We start from the raw sequence: 27,501 nt of genomic DNA, 5'->3' as shown, positions 1-27,501 counted from the left end.
TTACACTCTGGAGTTTAGAAGGATGAGAGGAGATCTCATTAAAACATATAAGATTGTTAAGGGCTTGGACACGCTAGAGGCAGCAAACATGTTCCCGATGTTGGGGGAGTCCAGAACCAGGGGCCACAGTTTAAGAATAAGGAGTAAGCCATTTAGAACGTAGACGAGGAAACACTTTTTCTCTAGTGAGTGTGTGGAATTCTCTGCCTCAGAGGGTGGTGGAGGCAGGTTCTCTGTATGCTTTCAAGAGAGAGCTAGATAGGGCTCTTAAAAATAGTGGAGTCAGGGAATAAGGGGAGAAGGCAGGAATGGGGTACTGATTGGGGATGATCAGCCATGATTACAATGAATGGCGGTGCTGGCTCAAAGGGCCAAATGGCTTACTCCTGCACCTATTGTCTATTGTCTATATTTCCAACGTGGACACAGGGAGAACGTAAAAACTCCGTACAGACAGCACCCATCGTCAGGATCAAACCCAGGTCTCTGGCGTTGTAAGGCAGAAACTCTACTGTTGTGATCCTGTGTCGCCCTTATTTCTACAGATGTGCCACAGAGTGAATCCGATATGAATGCATCACAGCTCGGTATGGTATCTGCTCTGCCCAAGACTGCAAGAAACTGCAGAGAGTCGTGGACGCAGCCTAATCCATCATGCAATTTTCATGCGATCCATCGTCCATTTTCTCCAGAGATGGTGCCTGACCCGCTGAGTTGCTCCAGCATTTGTGTCTGTGTTCAACGGTACTAAGATAGGGGATCATGTGATTTGACTGAGTTCCTGGAGTCTAAGGCCACTGGAAAATGCCACAGAACTCTCTCACCAAGAGATGGAGGAGCTCTGGAAGCATTTAGGATAGTTGTGCAAGATTGTGTGAATAATATGAACAGTAATAGCATCAAGATAATCTCTCACAACCATCAGGTCTAGGAGCAGAGAGGATACGGTAGTTGTCAACACTGACAAATATTCCAGCATAAGAACATAAAAAAAGGAGCAAAAGTAGAACATATGGCTACTTGAACCCGATCTGCCCGTCAGAAAGGTCTTGGCTGATCTGATTTTGGCTTGAACTCTGCCCCCTTGGCTGTTCCCATCAATCTTGATTCTCCTTCAGTCTAAAAATGTATCTACCTCAGTCCTGCATGTTGTCCACGACTCAGCTTCCAGAGAGAATTCCAAATATCCATGACCTGCTAAGAGAATAAATTCTTCCTCATCTCCTATTTCTGAACCTACGTCCCTGGTTCCAGATGAACAACATGAAAGGAAACCTAATCTCGGTATCTACTTTCCCCAAAACACCTAGAATGTTGAACATTTCAATGGGAACAAAGGCTGGAGCTGGCAAACCTCAATGCCAGATCTATGGTAATCTGTTGCTGAGGATAATGAAGTAGTCACTGGCTCTTTTAGTTCCTCGAAGGAAGAAAATAGTTTATCTACAGTTTCTACTTGTGTTTTTTCAGTTAGTTGCCAAACATCCTCAGAAACCTCAGGCATTTATGCCATTTCTTAAATATCCTGTTATTTCATTTTTCAGATCTCATGAATTCTGCATCCCTTGGGTCCAAAGTCATTACTGGCCTTTTTTGGGAAGTAACAAAGTAGTCCATCCAGTCCTTCAACCAGCTATTTAATCTACGACTGAATTCAATTTACCCGACTGATCCATTTCTCTCTGCATCTTATCCAGCAAAAATTGAATGATCACACACTTGAAATTCTCAATTGATCCAGAGGTTATTGTTTGGACAGAGCAAGTTTCAGATTTTGAATATGAATACAAGTGGCACAGCGGCACAGCGATAGAGTTGTGTTCGAAGAAACTGCAGATGCTGGTTTAAACCGAAGATAGACACAAAATGCTGGAGTAACTCAACAGGAGAGGCAACATCTCTGGAGAGAAGGAATGGGTTTCATTTTGGGTCGAGACCCTTCTTCAGACTGATGTCAGGAGAGAGGGAGATACACAGATAAGGAAGTGTAAGGTGTGAAAACATGACAGGGGGAATGGAGTTCAGGAAAAATGTAGAATAGATCATTGTTAGCTGGAAGAAGGTAACAACAAAGTAAACAGAGATAAAATGTAGTCGGAGACAGTATGACTGGTCAGAAAACTGGGAAGGGGGAATGGAGAGAGAGGGAAAGCAAGGGTTACTTGAAGTTACAGAAGTCAAAGTCAGTGGTAGAGTTGGTGCCTTGCAGCAATAGAGACCCAGGTTCGATTCTGACTATGGGTGCTGTTTGTACGGAGTTTGTACGTTCTCCCCGTGACCTCGTGGGTTTTCCCCGGGTGATTCCGGTTTCCTCCCACACCCCAAAAATGTACAGGTTTGAAGTTTAATTGGTTTCGGTAAAGATTGTAAATTGTCCCTCGTGTGTAGGATAGCGCTTATGTACGGGGTGATCGCTGGTTGGCGCAGACAAGGTGGACCAAAGGGACAATTTCCACGCTGTCTCTCTAAACTAAAATTGCTAAACTAAAAATATGGCTCTGAAGAAAATATCCTTCCTTATCTCCTCTGGAAAAATGGAGACGGTTAAGTTGGCAGTTGAGTAATGGGTGTTACGTAGCATTGCAAAGTTCAGGTAAGGGATGATTTAAAACTGTTTAGCTATATAGTCCCAAGACCTGAATTTAGCCTTTTAAGCTCTAATTGAGCCACCTCTCGTATTTCCTCAGCTAAAAACCACCAGTGCCCTATTATTCCCTTCTCCCTCCCATGTTTGTCCAGCATCTCTTTAACTATATCCCATTTGCTTCAATTATTCACAGTTGGAGTGAGTTCAACACTCTTAGCATACGATAAGCGTTTGAAACATAGAAATTAGGTGCAGGAGTAGACCATCCGGCCCTTCGAGCAAGCACCGCCATACAATATGATCATGGCTGATCATCTAAAATCAGTACCCCGTTCCTGCTCTCTCCCAATATCCCTTGATTCCGTTAGCCCTAAGAACTACATCTAACTATCTCTCTTGAATACATCCAGTGAATTGGCCTCCACTGCCTTCTGTGGCAGAGAATTCCACAGATTCACAACTCTCTGGGTGAAAACATTTTTCCTCATCTCAATCCCAAATGGCTGACCCAATATTCTTAAACTATGATCCCCGGTTCTTGACTCCCCCGACATGGGGAACATTTTTCCTGCATCTAGCATATCCAATCCCTTAAGAATTTTATATGTTTCTATAAGATATCCTCTCATGCTTATAAATTCGAGTGAATACAAGCCCAGTCAACCCATTCTTTCATCATCTGTTAGTCCTGCCATCCCGGGAAGTAATTTGGTGAATCACTCAATAGCAAGAATGTCCTACCTCAAATTAAGAGACCAAAACTGCACACTATACTCCAGGTGTGGTCTCACCATGCACTGTACAACTGCAGTAGGACCTTCTTGCTTCTAAACTCAAATCCTCTCGTAACAAAGGCCAACAGGCCATTAGCTTTCTTCACTGCCTACTGTACCTGCATGCTTACTTTCAGTGACTGATGTACAAGGACACCCAGATCTCGTTGCACCTCCCCTTTACCTAATCTGACACCATTCAGATAATAATCTACCTTCCTGTTCTTGCCACCAAAGTGGATGATCTCATATTTATCCACATTATACTGCATCTGCCATGCATGTGCCCACTCACCAACCTATCCAAGTCGCCATGAAGCCTCATAGCATCCTCCTCGCAGCTTTGTCCTTGTCACCCAGCTTTGTGTCATCCGCAAACTTGGAGATGTCATTTAGAAGGTTGAGGGGGGACCTCATTGAAACTTACAGAATAATGAAAGGCATAAATAGAGTGGATGCAGAAAGGATGTTTCCACTGGTGAGAGAGTCTAGGACCATAAGTCCTTGACTCAGAATTAAAGGCCGCTGTTTTAGAAAGGAGGTGAGGAGGAACTTCTTTCGTCAGAGGGTAGTTAATCTGTGGAACTCATTGCCACAGAGGGTTGTGGAGGCCAAGTCAGTGGGTATTTTTAAGACAGTGATAGACAAATTCTTGATTAGAATGGGTGTCAAGAGTTATGGGGAGAAGGCAGGAAGATAGGATTGGGAGGCAGAGATCAGCCATGATTGAATAGCAGAGTAGACTCGATGGGCCAAATGGCCCAAATTTACTCCTATAACGTGAACTTGTGAAGGCCCGGTTTCCACGCCGTATACCTTCAAAGAAACTCAAACTCAAATGTTACTTTACTTTACTTTAGTTCAGTTTAGTTTAGCTTAGTTTATTGTCACGTGTACCGAAGAACAGTGAAAAGCTTTTTGTTGTGTGCTATCCTGTCTACACGTGATTACAATTGAGCTATTCACAGTGTACAGACACAGGATAAAGGGAATAACATATAGTGCAAGAAAAAGTTCCGTAAAGTCTGATAGTTTGAGGGTCTCCATTGAAGTAGATGGTAGATTTGGACTCCTCTCTTATTCTTAAACTGTGAACCCTGGTTCTGGACTCCCCCAAAATCAGGAACATTTTTCCTGCATCTAGCCTGTCCAATCCCTTAAGAATTTTATGTGTTTCTCTAAGATCCCTTCTCATCCTTCTAAATTCCAGTGACTACAAGCCCAGTCGATCCATTCTTTCATGATATGTCAGACCTGCCATCCCGGGAATTAACCTGGTGGACCTACGCTGAACTCCCTGCACCCTGCACATAGGATAGGTCCTTCTCCCAGGCCTAGCCACTGCATCCGACAACCTTTAGTGCAAGATTAGTCCTGAGCTGCCAGCTGGAGATAGCTTTGACTGATGGGACAAGCTGTGAGGTTATCTGTTGAAGCCTGGCTCCACTAGTTCCAGCTGCCTGCCAATGTGCCACCCTGCAGAGCTGGAAGTGTATCGCTCAGTGGCATCACAGACGTGCAGAATCCTTCCAGTGTGAGCACTTTCTTGTACTTGGACAGCAAGCTCAAATGAAAACTGGAACAGATTCTTACTCTCTCTGTGCCCTTAGGCTACTGAAGCAAATCATCGTGCCAGTTCTGATGCAGTCAGGTAACCGTACAGACTTTAAAGTTGAGATATTCTATCCAAAGAATGGCTTGTTTATTTACACCATCATCGGAAAGAACTGAGATGCATCTTTAAAAAAAACGATGATAGACACATCAGCTGTCTGCCAGTTTCCATCTGAGGGATTGGCAGGTGCCTTGCTGTTAAAATTCTGGTATTATCTTTAAAGTTAGGAGGACCCTTACAGTTTGTGCTTATTCTCCACCCAATGCCTTTCCTTACTGCACAAGTTAAAAATGTGAATTGTGGGAGTTAATCCAAGCTTTTGACAGTAGATTAAACATTGATTGAATGATGGCAATTACAAAACAATTAATGGTTTAATTTATTTAAATATTTTATTTTTTATCGACATATTAAGCAAAGCGCTTCCCTTCCAACAAGATGTCCCAGAATTTAGATTTTAAACTTTAGAGAAGCAGCGTGGAAACAGGCCCGGCCAGGACAGACCATCGATCACCCCCTACACTAGCACCATTCTACACTCTCGGGCCAATTTTACTGAAGGTGATTAATCTACAAACCTGTATGTCTTTGGAGTGTGGGAGGAAACAGGAGGAGCTCGGTACAGACAGCATTGAACCTGGGTCTCTGGCAGTGCAAGGCAGCAACTCTACCTCTGCGCCACTGTGCCGCCCATGTGCACCATTTGTAATCAGCCATCATTTCTATTAAATTGGGAACGTTGTTAAATGTGGGCTGACATTGTGATACAACGGAGAGAGAACATTGTATTCGTGGATGTTCCATCTTTTGGATGAGATCTTAAACCAAAAGTGCCCTCTGCTTCAATGCATGGATATCAAAGGTCCCATGATACTATATGTAGAATAGGAAGACACTTCTCCTTGGAGGTCAGGCCAATGTTTATCCCTCAGGCAGCATTACCGAATTTGTCAGATGGTGCATGTGGAAGTTTGCCTAGATAAGATCAGTGTATGTGCGGGCTTCCTAAGATTACTACAATTTTTAAATCACGACTATTTCAAAACTTCAATAAAAAAGGCCGGAACGGGGTACTAATTTTGGATGATCAGCCGTGATCATATTGAATGGCGGTGCTGGCTCGAAGGGCCGAATGGCCTACTCCTGCACCTATTTTCTATGTTTCTATTACGTTGGTCATATTGGAGTAAGGCAAGATGGATGCTATGAAAGTCTTTTCATAAGTTCTTAACTTATAAGAGCAGAATTAGATCATTCGGCCCATCAAGTCTACCCCGTCATTCAATCAAGGCTGATCTATCTCTCCCTCTCAACCCCATTCTCCCGCCTTCTCCCCGTAACCCCTGACAATCTGACTATTCACCTTTGTGCGTAGGAAGGAACTGAAGAAGAGTCTCGACCCGAAACATCACCCATTCCTTCTCTCCAGAGATGCTGCCTGTCCCGCTGAGTTACATTATGTGTCTATATTCACTTTTGTGAATACATGAGGAATGATGTTTGAAGGGAGAACAATATGGAGCCTGCAGTTCCTGCATGCCCCAGTTTCTCCCTACATGCAAACAATTGTCATTGTTATACGATCTTTGCAACGTATTCACCTCAAACCCTTACTGCTTCGCCTTTCTCAAACAACTATACAGCACAAGTGCAAAATAAAAAATAAGCACCACCATAAGTGCTAGAAATCAGAAATTAATAATGTAAATGCTGGAAACAATCGGAAGATGGCGGCACGGTGGTGTCACAGTGGAGCTGCTGCCTTACAGCGCCAGAGGCCATGACGGGTGCTTGTCCGTATGGAGTTTTTACGTTCTCCCCATGATCTGCTTGGGTTTTCTCCGAGGCATTCGGTTTCCTCCCACACTCCAAAGATGTACAGGTTTGCAGGTTAATTGGCTTGGTATGAATATAAAATTGTCCCGAGTGTATGTAGGTAGTGTTAATGTCCACCAGGTGCGCCGGGGAGATGGCCAGCCCTGCCGGCAGTCTGTTCGTTTTTTCATCTTTTGTTATTTTTAGCGTCTGTTAAGAGTTTGTTTCAATGTACTTTGGTTTGTTTTATGTGGGGGGAGGGGGTGTGGGGATCGGGGGAAACTTTTTTTCAAGTTCTTACCTTCCCGGAGATGTGATTGATTTTCAGATCACATTCTCCGGGCTCTGCGGCCTACCATCGATGGAGTTGGAAGCCTCCTCGGACTGTCGTGAGCCCCACCGCGGGGCATGGACTTAACATCGGAGCTGATCCCTTGCCTCGGAACGCTCCCACCGCGGCCTGCGGAGTTCCCATCAAGGGCTCGCAGTCTCAGGGGAGAGGCTAGTCGGGGGCTCCAACGCCGCAGAAGGTTCGACTAGCCCCGACGCGAGGTTTGATCGCCCGGCGCAGGGGAGCTGAACGCCTCGACGCGGAGGGCCTGAACGCCGCCGGCTACAGGAGTCAAGACCATCCCGTTAATGGAGGGCTCGAGGCCCACAACCGAGGAAGAACAAAAGGAAGGACTTGAACTTTATTTCGCCTTCCATCACAGTGAGGAATGTGTAGGAGTCATTGCGGTGGATGTTCATGTTAAATGTGTATCTGTTGCTTCTGTTTCTGTTGCTTTTAATTGTATGACTGACCTGGCCAGTGAAATTCCTCGTATGTTGCAAAACATACTTGGCGAATAGAATCTGATTCTGATTTGTGGGGGGATCACTGGTCGGTGCGGATCTGGTGGGCCGAAGTGCCTGTTTCCAAACTGTATCTCGAAACTAAAATAAACTAAACTTAACTAAATCAAGCAGAATCTGTGGAGCAGGGAAAAGTTCAGCATTTGCTATCTGAGTCCTCCTCCAACTTGAGTCTTACTTCCTGTAATTCTGTCCATCAAATCTCTTCACATCTTGAGACCTTCCTTTGCCTGTTTCTTATTTCTTCTATTTTAAAATTCCACCGTCAGCTACCACCTCCACAGTTGTCTTGCAACTGTCTTGGAATTTCACCAGTTCAACATTTTTGTCAGCTCCATTCGACTTTCCACATCTCCCTAAAACAATCATCAAAACTGTTCTGTCACCATTTGACCTTTCGCTTTTCCGCCATTTCAAGACAGCTCGTTAAAACAAGGTTCTTATAGTTCATCGTCTGAATGAAGATGCAACACCCTATATATTTTAAACACTTGCTCTGCAGTGACTAGTTTTGCTGACTGCTTTTCCATGTTTAAGGTAAAGCTTCAATTATGTTACAGTTAAGGGCCTGTCCCACTTTCACGACCTAATTCACAACCTTTTTTACTCGTGGACATTTTTCATCAGGCTAGAAAAACGCCCCAAACTACTTGATGCCACGAGTACCTACGACCAGCATCACAACCTACCTACGACCTAACTATTACCTCCTACAACTTCGTGACGACCATGCTGCGAGTATGAGTCAAGGGCAAACTCGGGAGAGGTTGGGAATTAGGTTGTTAAAGTGGGACAGGCCCTTTACAAGATGCCTGCAGTTTGAGATAGTGGCACTACTTTGAGATGATCGTGCGATTCAAGCAAATAAAGGAATTTTAAGATGATTAATTTCATGTTTAATAGTCTTGGAATGCTTCCAAATGTCAGGAATATTCAAAAATGTATCAAAAGCTCGAAAGAAAGTAAGGGTGACATATTTTTACTCCTATCAGGGGTGGCACAGTGGCGCAGCGGTAGAGTTGCTGCCTTACAGGGTCAGAGACCCAGGTTCGATCCTGACTATGGGTACTCTCTTTACCAAGTTTGTACGTCCTCCCTATGATGACGTGGGTTTTTTCCAGGTGCTCCGGTTTCCTCCCTTTTCCCAAAGTCGAGCAGCTTTGTGGGTTAATTATCCTCCTTAATTTGTAAATTGTCCCTATTGTGCAGGGCAGTGCTAGTGTACGGGTTGATCGCTGGTCAGCGCTGACTCGGTGGGCCAAGGGGGCTGTTTTCACGCTGTGTCTCCAAGGTAAAGTACTAAAGTTAGGTATGTTGCAAAGCCTACCTGAAGCGTCGTTGAAGATCTGCTGCTGAGGTTGTGCGCGATTTTGGCGCCGTTTAGAGGGGGCGGGTTTAAAACGCGATTTTCTCTAAGCTGTTCCAATCGAAAATGTTCAGCCTAGTTAATTATTAACGAAAAATCGCTGGAAGACCCCGTCGCAAAAGCTATTATTAGGTTTAAAGGCCTTGAATAATAGTTATAGTAGTTTAAAAATCAATCTCTAAACCCGCGACCGCCAGCAACCGCAGGGTCTCATAAAGCAAATAGCAGAAGTTAGGTTGTATATTTTTACATTAAAAAGGGCTTCTAAAGATCCCTTTATACAAAGTTTAATATTGCGAGTAGCTCAATTTGGGCCCATTATATCGCGCAGTATTTTTCTCGGCATTTGGGGCACAAATCTACCGCAATGTGAACGTTCTAAACCAGCGCGTTCCACAGGGACCCACTGGAAAGCTGATTTAAATGGGCATTTATTTACAGCAATTAAACACTAAATTCCTTCCATTTGGCCTATAAATTAATGTAAATGAGATTTTAAAATCATGTTTTATTGTGAATTATTTGTGAATATTATTTGGACATTTAGGCTATTTAAAAATGTTAATCATTTATTAAGAAATGGATAGATGTTTAGATCTAGTAATTGAAGTCTGAAATTAGCTACAATTAGGTAACTAACTAATTATATGCTTTAATTTCAGGTCATCCAAGTAAGATTATTTTATATTTGTTTCAGAATGCTTCAATCTATGATAACTGAAAATTTCATTCAGTTCTCTTAATTTTTAAGAAAGTTATGGGCTTTTGACTGTTCACGATCACAGCTTTTTTGTTATGTCCATAGAAAATCAATAGGGAACAAGATGCTCATTTCCCAGTATGAAAATGGCCATAACTTTTTAAATACTTGAGATATGAAAGTGAATTAGGTGTCAAATTAAACTTATTTTTATGCTTTATCTGATGGGATAAATTACAGACTTGATTTTTAAAATCTCAAAATTTTGTAACATTGCTACTAAAGTATTAAAGGTTTTTCCCCTTCATTTTTGGGATCTGGGCCAAAGCCGACATTTATTCCCCATCCCTAATTGCCCTCGTGCAGGGAATGCTAATCCACCTTCTTGAACCTCTTCAGTTCTTCTTGTGAAAATTCACCCAAAATGTTGCTGGGGAGGTAATTCCAATATTTAGACATAGTGATAATGGAGGAATGTTTTCAATGTGGTGAGCAATACAAAGGAGAGAACCTAAAGGTGGTGGGTAATCTCATGCACCTCTCCAGAGATGCTGCCTGTCCCGCTGAGTTACTCCAGCATTTTGTGTCTATCTTCAACATATGGAAGGATTGAGGAGGGTGGACGTCTGCCTGCGAACCATGCTCCCCTCTCCCAGGATCTAATTGCGTTTGTACATCAGTTGATGGATTGGAAGGACTTGTGATTGAGGAAGCATTTTGGGTGATTAATCAGCGTGCTGACTGGCATTACTGCAGGCGAAGCTCACATAATAGCCAGCCTCGTCAAAGGAGCAATCAGTCAATGGCACATTGCATTTATATGCTGCTCAGTGCGAGAGCCTGCAAATATCCGCTGTAAAAACCCAGAAGGATCGGGAGGTAGAAAGTCAATAGTGGTGGTGTTGGCTTTGACAACTGCTGGTAAAGCACAGCGATGGGCCCAGGGTGCAGAGAGTGATCCCGGGAAGGAGAGTGGGTTAACATATGACGAGTGTTTGACGGCACTGGGCTTCTACTCGCTGGAGTTTAGAAGAATGAGGGGTGGGGGGATGAAAGACCACATTGAAATTTACCATATAGTGACAGGCCTGGATAGAATGGATGTGGATACATTTCCACTGGTTGGAGAGTCTGGGACCAGAGATCATAGCCTCAGACTTAAAGGACGTTCATTTAGGAAGGAGATGAGGAGGAATTTCTTTATGATAGGGTGGTAAATCTGTGGAATTCATCGCCACAGAAGGCTGTGGAGGCCAAGTCAATGGATATTTTTAAGGCAGAGATTAGTACTTGATTAGTACGGGTGTCAGGGGTTGTGGGGAGAAGGCAGGAGAATGGGGTTAAGAGGAAAAGAAAGAACTGCCATGATTGAATGGTGAAGTAGACTTGATGGGCCGAATGGTCTAATTCTGCTCCTATCACTTTGACGTTGTTGCAACAGTTTGACAATGCCAGCTGCCATCTGATGTGACACCATGAGCGTCACCATCATACGGAGGCCTTGGAACATCTTGGCAACGGAAAGGAGACAGGATAGAGACAGGCTGCAGGGAAGAGCCCAGTGAGCGAGCTACAGATCTTCCTACAGTGGGTGCAGGGACATAGTAACATAGAAAACAGGTGCAGGAGTAGGCCAGTCGACTATCCGAGCCAGCACTGCCATTCAACATGATCATGACTGATCATCCAAAATCAGTACCTCGTTCCTGCTTTCTCCCCATATCCCTTGATTCCGTTAGCCCTAAGAGCTCTATCTAACTCTCTCTTGAATACATCCAGTGAATTGGCCTCCACTGCCATCTGTGGAAGAAAATTCCACAGATTCATGACTCTCTGGGTGAAAAAGTTTTTCCTCATCTCAGTCTTACCCCATATTCTTAAACTGTGACCCCCTGGTTCTGGACTCCCCATCATGGGGACCATTTTTCCTGCATCTAGCCTGTCCAATACCTTAAGAATTTTATATATGTTTCAGTAAGATGCCCTCTCATCCTTCGAAATTCCAGTGAATACAAGCCCAGTCGATCCATTCTTTCATCATATGTCAGTCCCACCATCCCGGGAATTAACCTGGTGAACATACGTTGCACTCCCTCAAAAGCAACTTCCTCAAATTAGGGGACCGAAACTGCACACAATACTCCAGGTGTGGTCTTTCCAGGGCCCTGTACAACTGCAGCAGGACCTCCTTGCTCCTGTACTCAAACCCTCTCACTATGAATGAGGTGGGAAACATGCTGCTTCTTGGCTCACCTGCATACTGCAGACCGCACGCTCCAATGGCTCTCTATTCATTACATCGGTCTTGAGTTTAACGCCCAGGAGCGAAAACAATTGCAAAAAAGGGGTGAACGCTTCCCGGTCCGTCACAGGTTCTGACCTCCCTACCATCGAAGGAATCTACAGGAGTCGCTGCCTCAAAAAAGGCAGCCAGCATGATCAGATACCCACACCCCGTGGCTAAGCTCTCATTTATATTAATGTGTTACCAAGTTTGTGCCTGCAGGACAGTACATCGACGAGACATTATTTGGGGAGTGAGGTAAAAGAATGCACAGATCCCTTTAGAACGGGAAGAAGACAGCAAAAGGTAATGTAGCTCCCCAGAGACAGGTGACCAGCAGGAGGAACTGATACTGCCCTGCCCCTTTAAGAGATTTGGGAAGGCCAGCAGACAGAGCAAGCTGTTCCTCAGTATCCCTACTCCCTTGTAATTGAAGCTACCATCAGAAAAGAAGAAGAAGAAGAAGAAGAAGAAGAAGAAGAAGAAGACCTACCCTAGTGCCCAGCTTTAATATCACCTAGCTATTGGAGAAAGAAAAGGAAGGAGAATAAAGGACACTTTAATCATCTTTGAAAGAAACAACACTGACGACCCATGACGACTATTGGGACAAGCCCCACTTTATAAAGGACTGCAAATAAAAACATTCCTCTGTGGTTTGGAGTAAAATACCCAATTTGCGTCTAAATTATGGTGATTAGAAATAAATTTATAAATTTTGGATTCGGTCTTGAAATGGTATGGTGATGAATTGGAGGGACTCTCAATTTGAGATTTGGAATACACTTGTGGAATCTGGTTTAGGAATAATTGGAGTTTACTCATTAATTGACATTGTTATTATCTCATCCCCAGAAAGGCAGACAAAGATGGGAAGGATTGTTCAAAGGACATCAAGAAAGATGGAACTTGGGAAGATCTGGTAACATGGAATTACTTAGGGAATATGAGAGCTGGAATTAAAATTGGAATTAAAATTGAAAATTAAAATGGGAATTGAAATTGAAATTGAAATTGAACTTGGAGTTGGAATTGGAGATGGTCAAAAGAGGAACTGTGAGCAGCAGGACTTCCCTTTAAGAGACCGGACTAAGGAATTATTCAGTAGTTGAGAAGTAGTACCAACGAGAATCCCTAGACAAAGAACAAAGCCAATAGAATAAAAGTGAGAACCCCTAGACAGAGAATGAAGCCAATAGAGTAATGAGTCAATATAGTAAAGAATCAACATAGTAACGAGTTACCATAGTGAGGAGTCATACATAAATTAGAAGTGGTACTGAAGGAAAGACTTAGTAAATTGGAGGGAGAAATTTGAATAGGTATTGAGAATAGCAGAGCTGATGCATATTTAACCAATGGATTTGACTTGTTTAACCCTTGATGGTAAAGTGGCTTCTATTATCAAGGTGGAAAGAAATTGTCCCTGGATTTGGCATTCTTAATTGGATTTAGGACGACATATGGAAATTGATTGTTTAAATTTGAACAACTGGGAATTCCACAGGAATTGGAAGGGAATTGTATTATCGGTTACAATGCTGTGGAATGAGAAGGATGAGACGGACACTGAAATTTGGAATAGTAAATTGAAGGCTGAGACTGAATTTGGTTAAATTGGAACATTTATCATGCTTTGCTTTAAATTAGAGTCACGCCTGTAGGGAAATCTGGACTGAACCGAGCTGAAATTTATATGATTACCCGTCATCAGATATACATATTATAACATCATGTGAGTATGAAGAAGGCTAATTAGTGTCGATCCTAGAATAATAAAGAGTATATTAGGGAACAGAATAGGAATAGGGATCTAGTAATAGGGTAATATAATAGGTTCGAAGAGGGAGAGTATTGCAGAACTATAGCGAATGTATGGGAAAGCATGAGTGCATGATGGTAACTTGCTTTGTCCCAAGTTTCTCAGGAATTTTTAGGTTTTAGGTTCGACTGTGGAAGGTGATGGAAGACTGGGCAGCAACAAGGATGGAGGGAATTCGCGCCCACGAAAAATCGGGAGGTGAAGACTCATCAGACAGAACTTGTGAAGTTATGCCCATGAAAACTCGGGACGCTTGATAAGATTCTGGGAAGAAACATCATCATCCTGTGTTGCTGATAGATGGGAAATGTAAAGGACACACTTATGTCTATCTGGTTAGCTGATTATTGAACTGTTTGGTTATCATAAATGATGGGTTATCATAAATGATAAAAAGGAAGGAACGTTAATCCTGGTCAAATTAGAGCGGCTAGGACTTTAAAATGGGATAAAAGTTTTAGAGCTGCTGGGAGATTTGGTCGTTGGAATTGCTCTCTGCAGAGCTGGGACAGGCTGTGGAGAGGTGCCAGGGTGTCTAGAGCTTAGATACAATTAGCAAGAAAATAAGAACATCTGCAGACCCTGTCAATTAGGTGCAAAATGCATAGAATGGATTGGATGGTTGCAAACCAGACATACAACTTGTAAATAATTGTAAATAATGTTGCAGAGTTCAACTTTGCCGAGTGTTGATTGGATGAGGTATTGAGCCTTGTCTGGTTTTCTGGCAGATCACGGTAAATGTTTCTAAGTTGGCTTCCTTGCGAAGACCGGTTTGAATACAATGTATTGAGCTGTATTATTGGGTTAGAGAAATGTCTGTTATGTATGGGGTTAATCAATATCTGTAATTGGATTATTAAGATATCACCCCCTCGAGGGCCCGGGACATATAAAAGTCCGCTACCATGAGGTCCAGCATCGATCTTCTGGGAGAGCGCTTTGGACTGCGTGAACTGCTGGAGTGTCTCTGTTTGAGCGAGGCCTAGAGGGCTTGATCAGGCAGATACGAGGATCTAACCCGCGGTGGCATAGGTACAGTAGTTGAACTGTGACACGCTTTTGTTAAAATAAAGATTAGTTATTTCAAGTGCTTGATTCAGCGTTTTTACTGAAACTAGGCTGGGGGGAAGCATAGAAACAAGCAATTTACACAGTCATTGGTGTAGAGAGTAGAGGAGAGGGGAGAGTACGCAACCTTGCGGTGCTCCTATGCTGAGGGTTTGTGGTTCTGAGATGTGCTTTCCCAGCCTCACATGCTACTTCCTGTCTGTCAGGAACCTGGTGATCCACCGACAGAGGGGTTCAGGCACAGTCAACTCGGAAAGTTTGGAGTGTTGTAGCTCTGGCACAATGGTGTTGAATGCAGAACTAAAATCAACAAACAAAATCCTCGCATAGGTCCCCTGGTGGTCTAGGTGCTGGAGGATGAAGTGCAGGCCCAGGTTAACTGCGTTATCCACAGATCTATTGGCTTGATATACAAACTGCAGAGAGTCCAGCAGGGGGTTTGTGATAATTTTCAGCTTGGCCAGCATAAACGTTTCAAGGGTCTTCATGACTACAGAGGTCAGTGCGACAGGTCTGTACATATGTGTATATATGTGTAGGAAAGAACTGCAGATGCTGGTTTAAATCGAAGATAGACACAAAAAGCGGGACAGGCAGCATCTCTGGTGAGAAGGAATGGGTGACGTTTCGGGTCCTTGGATGGAATAGAGGAGGGAGGTAAAGAGGCAGGTGTTACATCTCCTGCGGTTGCAGGGGAAAATACCTGGGGAAGGGGTGGTTTGGGTGGGAAGGGACGAGTCGACCAGGGAGTTGCGGAGGGAACGGTTTCTGCGGAAAGCAGAAAGTGGTGGAGATGTGGCCAATAGTTGGATCTCATTGGAGGTGGCGAAAGTGTTGGAGGATATATAAATACATGTAATGTATTTGACAAATAAATGACATATATACATACACACATGTCAGTTATTATATTGATTACAGGGTACTATGTTTACATATTCTGGTGATGTTGCAAGTAAGAATTTCATTGTTCCATCTGGGACATATGATGATAAAACACTCTTGACTCTTGACTAAACTACTCCAGATTGGACTATTATGGGCAAATTTTGCTTTTCTGTTTGAATCCTCTTGAGACCTTTTATGGACTTTTTAGACATTAAAGATACAACGCGGAAACAGGCCCTTGAGCCCACCGAGTGAGCGCCGACCAGCGATCACCCCGTCCACCAGCACTGTCCTACACACTCGGGCCAATTTACAAACTTTCAGAAGCCATTCAACCTACAAAGGTGCCCATCTGACTAAAGTAATTCCTCCTCATTGTAGCTGGGATTAGGGGAATGCTCTGTGCAATATTACTAACTGAGTGGTCTCACTCTGCACAGGAGGTTCTACACAAATCTTGGTTGGTTGGATGGTGGAATCTTAAGCAAAACATAAAGTATTGGAATAACAGGGCGGCACGGTGGTGCAGCGGTAGAGTTGCTGCCTTACAGCAATTGCAGCGCCAGAGACCCGGGCTCGATCTCGACTACGGACGCTGTCTTTAAGGAGTTTGTACGTTCTCCCCGTGACCTGCGTGGGTTTTCTCTGAGATTTTCAGTTTCCTCCCACACTCTAAAGATGTACAGGTTTGTAGGTTAATTGGTTGGTGTATGTGTAAATTGTCCCTAGTGTGTGTAGGATCGTGTTAATGTGTGGAGATCGCTGGTCGGCACGGACTCGGTGGCCTGAAGGGCCCTATATCTCTGAACTAAACAAAACTAAACTAAACTCAGTGCATCAGGCAGCATCTGTGGAAGGAATGGATGGGCAACATTGTTCTGTCCCTTCTTCTGTCTGAAGAATGGTCCTGAACCAAAGCATTACTGAGATGATCATTTTGTTTGGCATGGACAAATTTGGTCAAGGGGCCAGTTTCCATGCCATCTGACTCTTTGACACTACATCTTCCAGGGACCAAAGAACAACAGCAGGTATAAAATGAGGGCGAAGCAAATACAAAGCAGAAAACAAATACCATCAAATGGAGAAGGAATGAAAAACGAGACGAAAATGCAAACTATATTTAGTTCAGTTTAGTTTAGTTCAGAGATACATTTCGGAAACAGGCCCTTCGGCCCACTGGGTCCGTGCCGACCAGCGATCCCCGCACATAAACACTATCCCACACACACTGGGGACAATTTTTACATTTACCAATCCAATTTACCTGCACACCTGTATGTCTTTGGAGTGTGGGAGGAAACCGAAGATCTCGTAGAAAACCCGTGCGGTCACGGGGAGAACGTACAAACTCCGTAGACAGCACCCGTAGTCGGGATCAAATCCGGGTCTCCGGCGCTGCAAGAGCTGTAAGGCAGCAACTCTACCGCTGCCCAACTGTGCCACCCTATATTTGATCGACATATGAAGAAACCATGAGGAAAGCAAAGTAGGCCCTTGGGGTAATCATTGAACTTAGAAAGGAGAACGGGGAGAAAGAAAACTTTGGATGTTGAATGAGAGAAAAGTACAGAATGACATAGATATAGACACAAAATGCTGGAGTAACTGAGCAGGTCAGGCAGCATCTTTGGAGAAAAGGAATAGGTGACGTTTCATGTCAGAACCCTTTAGAATTGAGCCTGAAGAAGGGTTCCAACATGAAACGTCACCTATTCCTTTTCTCCACAGATGCTGCCTGTCCTACTGAGTAATACTCCAGCAATTTGTGTCTATCTTCAGCATCTGCAGTTCCTTCGTGTACAGAATGACATATCATGCCTGCAAGAACAGGAAATAAATATTTTGGGCGAAAAGGTGTAAAGAAAGTAATCTAAAAATGGCTAATTAAGTGGAGGAGAAGAAGCAGAGAAATGGAAAAGGAAGGGCTCCTCATTAATTCATCACAAAGAAGAGGGTCCATTGAAAAAAAGGATGACTTTTAAAAACACAGATGGAAAATGGAGAGTTAGTAAGAAAAAGAAACATATCTGCCGTGGGCTGCCAACTTTATCATTGCAGGCAATGAAAGGGACAGTATTCTCTGAATCAGTGCAAGCTTATCACAAAAGATCAACGAGCGTGTAATAATATAGGAATTAAATCAATTGAGCAAATAACGTCTTATTCTTTCACCAGCATAAACTCATTCGCTTGAGCATTTCAATTTTGGCCGACAATGTTGATTTTTATGTTTCAAATGGTTGAAGTGTCCCAGGGACAAATGTGCTTCGACAAATTTAACAGAATAATTGCACATTAGAGTGTTGAATCCAGTCGCAAGCAAAGGACTGAAGTGCCTCCTTGACAGAGTCCTTGGAATTGATCCATAATAAAGTGAGCCTTGTGTGTGCCCAGTCAATTCTTACTCACCTGTAAATATTTGTGAATGTGCCAGGATGCTTGCTTTCCATCATTCACAGACTCCACTGTAGTGTTAGCCAGACCGGCGATGTCACCTCCTGCAAAGACCCAATGCTCATTTGTTTGCATGGTTTCCGAATCGGCGTCGACGAAACCCCATCTGTTAAACTTGATGTTGGCCATGGCTTCTTTCACTGCAATAAAGGAAATTAGAAAGGTCAGTGATCTGGAAAAACATGCATATCGCAAATCAAAACCCAAACTATGTAGCCTTTCGGTACACGCACTTCACCTGAAGTTTAGTTTAGTTTAATTTAGAGATACAGCGTGAGAACAGGCTCTTCCTTCCACTGAGTCCGTGCCAAACAGTAATTTACCCTTACACACCAATTCTGTCCTACACGAGGGATAATTTACAGAAGCCAATTAACTTACAAACCCGTATGTCTTAGGAATGTGGGAGGAAACCGGAGCACCTGAGGAAAACCCGAGTGGTCACAGGGAAAACGTACAAACTCTGTACAGACAGCATCTGTAGTCGGGATCGAACCTGAGTCTCTGGCACTGTAAGGTAGCAACTCTACCACTGCGCCATGGTGCCACCCTCACTGTGCCGCTGTGCGCCCTGTGTGCCTCCTAAGGCTATTGGGGATGCTTAAGGGCCTGTCCCACTTACGTGACTTTTTCGGCGACTGCTGGCATCCATCATAGGTCGTTGCAGGTCGGTGAAAATTTTCAACAAGTTGAAAATTCAACGGCGACCAGAAAGACACTACGACTCTTTGAGTGATTGAGGAGACTACTCACGACCATACAGGTGACACCCTGGAGACATGTCACAGGGCGAAGCCTGTATGGTCGTGAGTAGTCACCCAAAGAGTCGTACCTTGTTCTGGTCGCCGCTGGAAAAACTTTGTAAAAATATGGTTAAAAAATACTCTATTATACAGCAGCAGGTTAAAGGAATATTACAACAACAACAACAACAACAACAACAACAACAACAATACCGTTTATTGTCATTTGAACCTCAAATGAAGTTCAAAGGAAATTTGGTTTCTGCAGTCATACAACAAAAAGAAACAATTAACAAGACACACAATTAACACAAACATCCATCACAGTGAATCTCCTCCACACTGTGATGGAAGACAAAGTCTTGTCTCTCTTGAATCTTGTCTTGAATCTTGTCTTGAATATATAGTGAACTCAAGCTGGCACAACTACAAGTCTGGGACGACAGATGGCACAATGGGCTAAGTGTTCGGCTGGCAACCGGAAGGTAGCCGGTTCGAATCCCGCTTGGAGTGCATACTGTCGTTGTGTCCTTGGGCAAGACACTTCACCCACCTTTGCCTGTGTGTGAATGTGTGTGAGTGATTGGTGGTGGTCGGAGGGGCCGTAGGTGCAGATTGGCAGCCACGCTTCCGTCAGTCTGCCCCAGGGCATCTGTGGCTACAGGAGTAGCTCACCACCACCGAGTGTGACTGAGGAGTGAATGAATAATGCGATGTAAAGCGCCTTGAGTATTAGAAAGGCGCTATATAAATCCCATCCATTATTATTATTATTAAGTCTAATTTAATAACACATGTATTGGTTGAGTGGAAAATCATCAATAAAACAGCCAAAGAATTCAAGTTGTACCCATTGAATATCTTTATTCAAATATTCCTTCAGGATATCATTATGTCTTTCTCACGTAAACGAATGTCCATCTCCTGAGATTGGACATTATGCTCTGCTGCCTTCTACCCAGTCACAGATCACCTTTCATAATTTCTCTTGCATCATGAACCCTAGAACATAGAAAAGGAACAGGCCTCTCGGCCCACGATGCCTATGCCGAATATGATGCCAAGTTAAACGAATCTTCAGTGCTTGCGCTGTTCATATCCCTCCATTCACTTCCTATCCAAAAGTCTCTCAAATGTCACTATTGTATCAGTCACCACCACCACCCCTGGCAGTGTATTCCAGCCCCCACCACAATCTGTGTGGAAAAAAAAACACTTCACACATCCCCTTTAACATTTGCCCCTCCCACATTCAAACTATGTCCTCTAGTCTTTAACTTTTCCCACTACCTGCACCTTTCAGCATTTTCTGTTTTTATGTCAACATTCCACAGGCTTGACGTTTATAAAACCTAATAAAAGTTGGCCTGCTGGAAATGTTTTTAAATCACTTCCAGGAATGTGGATAACATAGTCATAGAAACATACAGCCTGGAAACAGACCCTTCAGCCCAACGTGCCCGCACTGCCGCCCTATCTACGCTAATCCCACCTGCCTGCGTTTGGCTCATATCCCTCTAAACCTATCCATGACCTGTCTAAATGCTTCTTAAATGTTGCAATAGTACCTGCCTCAACTACCTCCTCTGGCAGCTCGTTCCATACACCCACCACCCTTTGTGTAAGGAAGTTATCCCCCAGGTTCCTATTAAACCTATCCCACTTCACCTTAAGCCTATGTCCTTTGCTTCTCGATTCTCCTACTATGGCAAAATACTATGTGTGTTTACCTGATCTATTCCTCTCATGATTGTGCACACCTCTATAAGATCATCCCTCACCCTCCTGCACTCCAAGGAACAAAGTCCTAGCCTGCTTAACCTCTCCCTGCAGCTCAGACCCTCGAGTCCTGGCAACATCCTCCTAAATCTTCTCTGCACCCATTCCATCTTCACAACATCTTTCCTACAACATGGTGCCCAAAACTATATACAATACTCTAAATGTGGCCTCATCAATGACATATAACTGCAGCGTGACCTCCCAACGTCTAAACTCAATACTCAACAGTTGGAAGCCAGTCTTTATTTCCTTTTTGCTCTTGTCCTGTGCATTTGAATTTTCTGAAGACATTTGATAAGGTACCATAGAAAATACTGATGCACAAAAGTGGTTAACGCATTGAGGACCTTGAGTTTGACCTTGCAGGGAACATGTTCCCGATGTTTGGAGACTCCAGAACCAGGGGCCACAGTTTAAGAATAAGGGGTAGGCCATTTAGAACGGAGATGAGGAAAAATGTTTTCACCCAGAGTGCTGTGGAATTCTCTGCCTCAGAAGGCAGTGAGGGCCAATTCTCTGGATGCTTTCAAGAGAGAGTTAGATGGAGCTCTTAAAGATAGTGGAGTCCATAGAAATGGGGAGAAGGCAGGAACAGGGTACTGATTGTGGATGATCAGCCATGGTCACAGTGAATGGGGTGTTCGCTCGAAGGGCCGAATGACCTACTGCTGCACCTATTGTCTATTGTCTATTGTTTATTGTTGAATAAATGGATGTTTTTCAGGTTGGAAAGACATAACTATGGGTCAGTGCCCTAAGAATCAAATCCTGTCCTTCAATTGATTTCAAGTTATATGAGTAACTTGAAGTGAGAGCAGAGTGTAAGGTATTTCAGCTTGCTAATGATAGAAACATGGTTGTGAGGATATGTTCTAATAAGGACATTAGGGTCTGCAATTGAACATACATAGACAATAAACAATAGGTGCAGGAGTAGGCCATTTAGCCCTTCGAGTCAGCACCGCCATTCAATGTGATCATGGCTGATCATCCCCAATCAGTACCCCGTTCCTGCCTCCTCCCCATATCCCCTGACTCCGCTATTTTTAAGAGCCCTATCTAGCTCTCTCATAGATTGAGTAAAAAGGTGAAAACTTGGCAAATGGAATTTAAAGTGTAAAAGTTTGATATTATGCAATTCAGCAAGGGGAATCTAAAGCCAACCTATTATCTAAGTGGAGGAAGATTGCACTTGATTGAAGTACAGAAGGATCTGGATGTTCTTGTGTACAAATCACAAATCACTAGCAGGAAAGTGCTGTAAGTGGTTAGAATAGCAAATAGCATTTTTGGCTTTTATCGCAAGAGGGTTGGAGTGGTGAACAAGAACTATTGTTACAATTGTACCGTGTAAGGCCACATCTGCAGTTCTATGCATAGTATTGGTCCCTTTATTCACGAAAGGCCACACTGGCACTGGAAAGGAGATGAGCGGTAATTTCTTAAGTCAGAGGGTGGTGAATCTGTGGAGTTCCTTTCCAATGAAGGCTGTGGAGGCCAAGACAATGGATATTTTTAAGGTGGATATCGGCAGATTCTTGATATTGTCAGAGGTTATGGGGAGAAGGCAGGAGAATGGGGTTGAGTGGGGAAGTTAGATCAGCTATGATTAAATGGTGGAGTAAACTTGATGGGCTGAATTGCCTGATTCTGCTCCTATAACTTATGAATTTATCAGTCCAAAATTGATTCCGTAGTCTAATTCGTGGATAAGAGGGTTGTCCTCTCATGTGTAGATAAAGAAATTAGATGTATATTCTTTGGTGTTTGGAAGAATGAGGTGATCAAATTGATCGAAACATGTAAGATCCTTGGGGTGGGGACTAAGGGGTGGGGTGAAAAAAAGGATAGATGTCAAGATTTTCCCACTAGTCGGAGAATCTCAAAATGTGGAGACATAGTTTCAAGATTTGGGGCAAGTCATTTAAAATGGAGGTGCAAAGAAGCGTCTTAAAGTGGAAGTAAAGTGACTATGAGGAACTGACCCAGGAGGGGAGCTTGAAGCCATGGCCATACTGAACGCTGGGGTAGGCTTCAATGGCCAAGTAGCCTACTGCTGCTCTTACTCTCCCATGTTATTATTCCCTTATGTTGCTGGTCTTTTCACAATTTGCTCTGGGCATAATTGATTGTGGCTCATGTAACACATATCAAAAAAAAGTGCAATGCAATTCAATGTCATGGCTAAACCACACTGTGAGGTGAGAATGCTACTAAATTGACTTATCAATAGACTTGTGGACTACATCTCAGGAGATAAAATAGCAACGATCAATTAACTAGATATGTAGACGCAGAGACTCACTAAGATAGCAGTTGATCTAATGTGATTACTTTTGGTTGTGCTTTGTTCCAATATTGCCTATATGTTTGCACTAGATTCATGTACATTTTTATTCAAGTAAATAAAGAGCAACAAATAATATAAGATGTTGAAAGTATTTAGCAGGTCAGAAATTATTATACTGAAAGGGAGGTAGGTGTTGAAATCAGTAACTTTAATTCTAACATTTAAAATTTAAAGACCTGGATCAAATGCCATTTTGAGTCAGATTTTGAAGAAGTTAACCGAGACGGTGCCTGATATGGTCTTTCCAGCATTTTCTAATTTTTATTTCACATTTCTAACATTGTCAGTTTAGTGTGTTATGTTTTTGTGTAAATAAATGATATTTTACTAACGGTGTATCAAAGAGCTAATGCAGTACAACAATACACCAAAAGCCAGGGTAATTTTACTTCCGTTATCCAAATACATTTGTGGAGATTGTTAGCACAAGAATTTGATGCTGCTCTTCTATTCATTATTCAATAACGATGCATATGAACTGCAGAAACTCGCCGGCAATGGTCACAGATGATTAACACTAGAATAGTTTACATAAAATGTGGCTCAGTGGATTATTTCCAACAACGGGGCCTGAGAGAATAAGAAGCAGATCGTATATGTCCAAAGTATCATAGCTTATGGGATAGCGAAAGCTTGCTTGACAAGAACATAGCAAAAGCAATGAGACAGCAGCAACTGAATCCAATAATGATGTAGAAATGCAAGGTTAAAGTGTAGATCAGTCCTGGGCTTACTATCAAATCAACTGCAAATCTAAAATAAAAGCTGCAATTGCAGGAATTGCTCAATGGATCAAGCAGAATCTACGGAGAGTGAAACAGTGTTAATATTTAAAATCAATGGGGTTTTTTGTCACAATTATGCTGAGTGTTTTCAGAATTTTCCATCTATATTTTACATTTCCAGCACCTGTAATAATCTCTGATCCACGTTAGACACAGAGTACTGGACTAACTCAGCGGATCAGGCTGCATCTCTGGAGAAAAAGAACAGGTGACGTTTTGGGTCGGAACCCTTCTTCTGAATAAGGGTTCCGACTTGAAACGTCACCAATTCCTTTTCTCCAGAGATCCAGCATTCTGCGTCTTTCTTCTGTATAAGCCAGCATCTGCAGTTCCTTCCTACACATACTCAAGGAACCACATAAAAAAATGTCAACAGATTCATTTCGGAATTCAAAATTACAATTGTATATGGTAAGAAGAAGTCAACATTTTCTATCAACAAAATGATAACTGCAACGGTAGAATCCAGTCTTTTATATATTAGGATGCCAAATAAACTATTATTAGTTTTAAATTGTTATGCCACTGCTTTCCATTTTGCCACAATGGATGGTGAAATTATATATCTTTATGGAGCAATCCAGACCTGCTATGGGAAATGGGGTGATTAATAACTATATAAGCAGCTGCCATATTTAACTACCACTATCCAATTGCTGTCTTATATCTGCCACTATTATTACACAATTCTCTTTTTGAAGAGCACATTCTCTTCATATTCAAGATATTAAAGTAGTGGAATTATAAAACATTATGAAACATAGTGCGTCAATCAATCTGCTTTCATTTAATCGATGCCCTTAATGACAGAATCTTGGCAAAGATAAGCTGAGAAATTATGTAGAAAGGAACTGCAGATGCTGGTTTAAACTGAAGGCAGACACAAAATGCTGGAGTAACTCAGCTGGTCGGGCAACGTCTCTGGAGAGAAGGAATGGGTGCACTCCCTGAATCTCCATCCCTCCCCCACCTAATTTGCACCAGGTTCCCGTTCTCACCTATCATACCGCTAACAAGAGCCTGTTTCCTTTATCATTGTTACTTTTTTGCAAATCTTTCATTCATTTGCTCTATATCTTTCCACAACACTGTCAATACATCTTGCTTTCCCTTCCCCTGACTCTCAGTCTGAGGAAGGGTCTCGACCTGAAACGTCACCCATTCTTTCTCTCCAGAGATGCTGCCTATTCCACTGGGTTGCTCTAAAGCCTATAGATTGTTTAAACAAAGTAATTGTAAAAATCACGCATTCTAACCTGAGTATTTTATATTCATAGTTTACTCATGTTAATTGATGTTGATCAGATGTAAATTACTGAGATATTAATAAATGATGGCAGAATTGGCAAAAAATCACTCACATTGTTAAAACAATGACAAGGACAAATAGGGAATCTGTTCTCATATAAACATTGACAGCATCAAACAAGAACAGATAAACATACTGATTAAAATATATAATTCTTCAAATGTCCGCGTGCAATTAAATAATGTCATAAGGAGGAAAAGGAATTTGCATTTGATAAATAAGGCTTTAAATCCATTATAAAGAGATTGCTGTAAATTCACCCAACTCTTTGATAGCTATTGGTTGCTGTGGCTGTGTGCATTTTTAAGTGCTCTATTGCCGTAAGATCTTGTGCTCTGTGGAGACCATACAGTACAGATTCATTAAGATATCAGAAAAATAAAACTAGTTCTGGGAGAGATTTGAGATACTGGACGTTTCCACGGGAACAGAGAAGGCTAAGTAGAGATTTAATGGTTGTTTTTGAAATTATGAAGGTTTTCGATGGACTGAAAGGGAAAGACTATTTACTTTGCTGGTCATCTATTACGAACTGTCATTATGACAGATACAATAGAGTTTAGAAGAATTTTCTTAAAAGAGCTTTTAGAGCACGAAGTGCTTTTTGGAAAGGAAACCATTGAATCATTTAAGGAAAAAAAAGGACAAAAACATTGAATCAGAGAAAGATAAAGGTAAGTACACGATGGAAATGATTTAGATTGTTCCAGTAAAGAACCGCCAAAGACCTAAGCTGGACCCAATGACATCCCTCTTTACTGTGACCTTATGTGATATTATAGAAAGGGAGGTTAAAAGGTTCATAACACGTGCACATTTTTTTCGCAAAAACAATGTGCTCAATTTCCACTGTCCAATATAAAAAACAATGCCATTTCTTAAATGCATCAACACACGTTTTATCTTTATAAGAACAATTAAAACATGGTCTTTGAGTAGCTGTTTCTCATTATGGTGCATTGTGCATCCAAGTCTAATACCCCAAACCCAAAATAAATATATGTGCAAAGTAGGGTGTTGTCTGAAGAAGGGTCTCAACCGGAAAAAAATCACCTATTCCTTTTTCCCAGAGATGCTGCCTGACCCGTGGAGTTACTCCGGCATTTTGTGTCTATCTTTGGTGTAAGCCAGCATCTGCACTTCCTTCCAACTCTTGGCAGTTCTTCTCACATCTAGTCCCTTAGGATTAAGAGTCAACCAGAATTAAAACACTGGACCAGTTGAAAATGCACCATGGCCTTGCCGAGCATTAACACGTAAATACATAAAAGTTATACTCAGTTAAGACCAGCTGCAGGGGTTTTATTGAGATCAGGAATAGATTGGAGTTGACTGGAAGAAAGGTGGGCGTGTGGGGACAGTGCAGAGGAGATACTGGTTGTTGTGAGTGGGTGGGGTATGGTTTTGGAGATGATTTAGTGAGCTGGGATAAAGTCAGGAGGTTGGTCAGATCATTCAGTGTGGAGTTCGGGGTGTGCTAACCTAGTGGGTAAAGGGAGTAACATCACAGGGAAAGAAGCAGTTTCGCTTAATGTGCTGGGGAAATATTCTTGCCCCCCCCCCACCAGTCGGCAACCAGTACTGGAAGAATATTTAAGGGCCTGTCCCACGATGATTTTTTTGGCGACTGCCGACACCATTAACTGACGTTTCAGGTCACCGAAAAATACGCAGCGTGATGCGGCTTGATGACTTATGACCTGTGGTGTTTTTTCAAGCATCGCACCCTTTTTTAATGTCGCCGCTGGATTTTGAAATGTTCAAAATCTTTTGGCGACACTTATATGACGCCGGCAAAATCGCCAAGTGGGACAGGCCCTTTAGTCTCTGTGGTTGTCCCTTCTCGCCAGAAGTACAGATCATTATTAAAATTTCCAGCCCATCTCTGAAGAGGAAACTAACTGACCAGAGTCCGACAAAACTTTGTAAACGGACATTTCGGAGGTGGGATGGGAGTCAGGTTTCCTTGTTTAGAATTTGACCCAGCCTTTTAGCATCTAAATATCTGGATAAACATAGAGTCATATAGCATGGAAACAGGCCCATTGACCCAACTTGCCCACGCCGACCAACATGCCCAATCTACAGTAGTCCCACCTGCCCGTGCTTGGCCCTTAACACTCTAAAGCAATCATATCCATGTACCAGTCCAAATGTCTCTTAAACGCTATGATAGTACCTGCCTCAACTACCTCCTCTGGCAGCTCGTTCAATATACCCACCACCCTTTGTGTAAAAAGGTCACCCCTCAGGTTCTTATTAAATCCTTCCCCCCTCACCTTAAACGTTTGTCCTCTTG

The 27,501-nt window shown here is 42.7% G+C and overlaps 1 protein-coding gene across 1 annotated transcript in view; it reads right to left on the bottom strand.

The window, feature by feature from the left end:
• dpyd (dihydropyrimidine dehydrogenase) overlaps positions 1-27,501 on the bottom strand; it is a 675,582-nt gene that overhangs the window by 298,140 nt on the left and 349,941 nt on the right. The window contains exon 12 of the mRNA XM_033028889.1: positions 18,189-18,373. Coding sequence (XP_032884780.1) covers positions 18,189-18,373 — 185 coding nt within the window. The remainder of the gene's footprint in view (positions 1-18,188; positions 18,374-27,501) is intronic.

This window comes from Amblyraja radiata, chromosome 10 (assembly GCF_010909765.2).
Source record: "Amblyraja radiata isolate CabotCenter1 chromosome 10, sAmbRad1.1.pri, whole genome shotgun sequence".
Classification (NCBI taxonomy): Eukaryota; Metazoa; Chordata; class Chondrichthyes; order Rajiformes; family Rajidae; genus Amblyraja; species Amblyraja radiata.
Note: the sequence above shows the minus strand (reverse complement) of the source record. Positions and strands in the feature narration are given on the sequence as shown.